At 37.9% G+C, this 3,323-nt stretch overlaps 1 protein-coding gene across 1 annotated transcript; it reads right to left on the bottom strand.

The window, feature by feature from the left end:
* LOC104758842 (scarecrow-like protein 18) lies at nt 1,247–3,096 on the bottom strand. Its single transcript, XM_010481797.1, has one exon. The coding sequence runs from the start codon at nt 2,732–2,734 to the stop codon at nt 1,373–1,375; it is 1,362 nt and encodes a 453-aa protein (XP_010480099.1). The 5' UTR covers nt 2,735–3,096; the 3' UTR covers nt 1,247–1,372.

Raw genomic sequence — 3,323 nt, 5'->3', positions numbered from 1 at the left:
GTTTTTTGCACATTTGTGACTTGATTAGGGAGTTGTTGACGATCTTCATGATACTATATATATTATCCCATATACAACTCGAAAAGTTGACTTTAATTAATCGTTGTATATGGGATTATTAAAGTCAACTCGAAAAGTATTTTACCAAAAAAAAAAAAACAACACTCGAAAAGTAAACAGCTGAACCATAGTTGGTTTAGAGATTTTTAATTTTGTGACGCTTACGGAATAATGTTTTTTTTTTGGGGTGTATTCGCCATAAATTGTGAGTTTTCAACTAAATTAACATCAATTAATTGGATTCGAGTGAACTGGTAAATTTCTCTACTTTTTCATGTAGTAGAGTTAACTTATTTTTTTTTTTCATTTCTCGAATCTAAACACATATTCAAAAGATACATTAGGGGTTATTGATATAGTGAAATGTGAGTTATTTTCATTTTTGACTAAATGGCTGGTAAAAGCTACAATGTTCCATGTTAATCGAAAACTTTATAAAAGAAGATGACTAAAGCATAAGCTTGTAAGACAAAGAGGACGGTCTCATATATATATTATCATCAGGACTATATATATAAATTAATTTACTAAAATAAATAGAAAAACTGAAAAAGAAGAGAGCATGAGAAAGTGGAATCTCTCAAAAGATCGAAGAGACAGATTAACAACTCTCTCGTCCAAAGTATATTATTAAGCCGCTTGGGTCCAAATAAGACCATTTCCACAAATTTTAAGTTCTCTTTATAACTATGACGTGACTAATTTAATCGGGCGATTTCAATTTATTAGTTAATAAAACTCACCTAACATTAAAACTTATCATAATGTCGTATATATAATATAGAACCTCCACGAAATTTAAAATACATTTGAATTATTAGTGGATACATATAGATATCAAATCTTAATATACTAGTGGATCGACTACTTGAATCAAATAAAAATAAATATAATAAAAGAGACAGAATGGGATTATATATGTCAAAACGATACACCTAAGATTTGAGTTTGGGAAAAAAAATATAGATATTAGTAGGTTAAACACAAAAGATTAGGTTGTCTCTTTGTTTGAGCTTCCCAAGAAACAAAGAGACACACATCCCAAGAATCCTCCGCCGTCGTCGACAATCTTCGCCGGAGCCATCGTCCTCCTCCGTCATCTGCTAAATCATAAATTTTTTGCCCTAACACCAAAAAATATCGATCCTTTTTCTCTATATATTATATTTAAAGTTTAGGNATCTTCGCCGGAGCCATCGTCCTCCTCCGTCATCTGCTAAATCATAAATATTTTGCCCTAACACAAAAAAATATCGATCTTTTTCTCTATATATTATATTTAAATTTTAGGTTTTTTTCCCTCTTCTTTGGATCATTTCCACGATGAAACGGAGAAGAGGAGACGATTTTGCCACCCAAGAAACAAAGAATTGTTAAGGAACTGAAGATTATAACCTTCTGAAGGATAATGGAGCCTAAGAAGAAGCTTAGCTTGAGACAAAGCGAAGCTTCCAATAGGAACGTTAACGAAACCAAATCTCTTCATCATCTCTTCCCAAATCTCAAACCTCCGATGTCTTTGCTTTCTCTCCCTCGCTTCCGCCGCCACAACATCAAAAATCTCCTTACCGAACCACCGTTGCTCTAGGGTTAGTCTCTCTCGGCTATTTGGCGGCAAAGTCGCTTCCAACGAATCAAAGATCGCCACGTAATGATCCACGGCCTCGGAGAATCTATTCAAGAACGAGTGATCTCCATGATTCGCTTCTCTCTCAGCCATTGTCACGATTCTAGGGTTCAAGCTCTTGATCACTGATAAAAAGTGACCGATCATGTCTCCATCGTCGTTAAAGAACTTGTGGAGGAAGTGAACACAATTGACGGCAATGGTCTCTCCATGTACGAAGGAGAGAGCTAACAATCGGATCTGTAGCAAGAGCCCAGCGATATCTTCTTCTACGATCACTAGCGTGTGAAACTGGAACTGGAGACCTAAAGAGTTAGCAAACCGGGTTAACCTGTCTCCGGTTCGGTTTAATCCGGCTACGTCTCGACCGCACCCGGTTATGCGGAGAGATGGACGTGGACTGTTAGGGTTTGATGACCTCTCTGCTAGGGCTTGCATCAATGGAGGCCATTGAAGGCCTTGTGATATATCTAAATCCAGTATATGTAGAGCTCCGTTATCGTTTGTCTCCGTCGCGTCGAGGATCGCTTGGTTCGCCGTTAAATGACCGAACCGGATAAACGGCGTCAGTTGGTTCAGCCAAAGATAGTAACAAGACTCGAAATCAGAATTGTTGTTCTTGGTCCGAAACAAGAACTGTTCTTTGCATACACTGCTCGTGAACACCGTGGAGCTGTTGTTACCCATCGTCATTTCGTTCGCTGTACACGTGGCAGCCGCTTCAGCCGTAGGATCTTGTTCTTGTTGTAGACGGTTGATCCGTACGGACAAGGCTTTCGTGAAGAGATGGACGAGCCGCTCGGTGGAGTCACCGTAAGGAGAAGAGTTGAGGGAGAGGATCGAGAGTAAGTTCTGAGCGGCGGTGAAGTTTGACTGGGAGACGAAATCAGCAGCGGTGAAAAGTAGACGACGGAGGTGATGGGAGGCGGAGGTTGAGGCGGAGGAGGAGGAAGAGGCCAGCTGACAAAAAGGAGGAGGATTCTCAGTGGTGGTGGTGGCGGTGGCATCTTCGGAGGACGAGCTAGAGGATTTGAAAGAAGTAAGCATTTGAAAAGATAGCAAAAGAAAAGATGCTTTTGGCTCAAATGATTCGTTTCCTCTCTCGATCAAATGAGTCTTTTTCAATGGTAATAATAAATATTATTTCCCCTTTACCTGAAGGTATATTGCTTTTATTATTTTAATGTTATATATAATCCACACTAGCTATCGCATGTGTACACACACACATATATATAACACATAATTTATGGATAGAGATGAAGATGGACCGACCAAGCAATTCAAGGGTCCATGAGAATCCTCAAGCTCGTTTTAGGGTTAATTATAGTATATTTTTTAGAAAGGTTTACTACTATCCCACGTAGCTTAATCTTTTTTTTTGTATTTGATGAATATCTTTTAGAAGAATTTAGTATTTTGGGTCACAAACTCTCGAGTAAAGATATCTGAGCTGATTTTTATTAAAGGTTACATAGTCACAAAAAAGAAAAATCATTGCATAATATTCTGATATAATATCATCTCATATTCTAAATTGAGACTGTTTTGGTTTCACATTCGGTTAATATGTTTAAGCACCCTCTTCTCTTTATTTATGTATTTGCAGCCAAGGAATCTTTCATTTGTTCATGGA

Source organism: Camelina sativa, chromosome 17 (genome assembly GCF_000633955.1).
Source record: "Camelina sativa cultivar DH55 chromosome 17, Cs, whole genome shotgun sequence".
Taxonomy (NCBI): Eukaryota; Viridiplantae; Streptophyta; class Magnoliopsida; order Brassicales; family Brassicaceae; genus Camelina; species Camelina sativa.
This window is presented reverse-complemented; position numbering and strand designations above follow the sequence as displayed.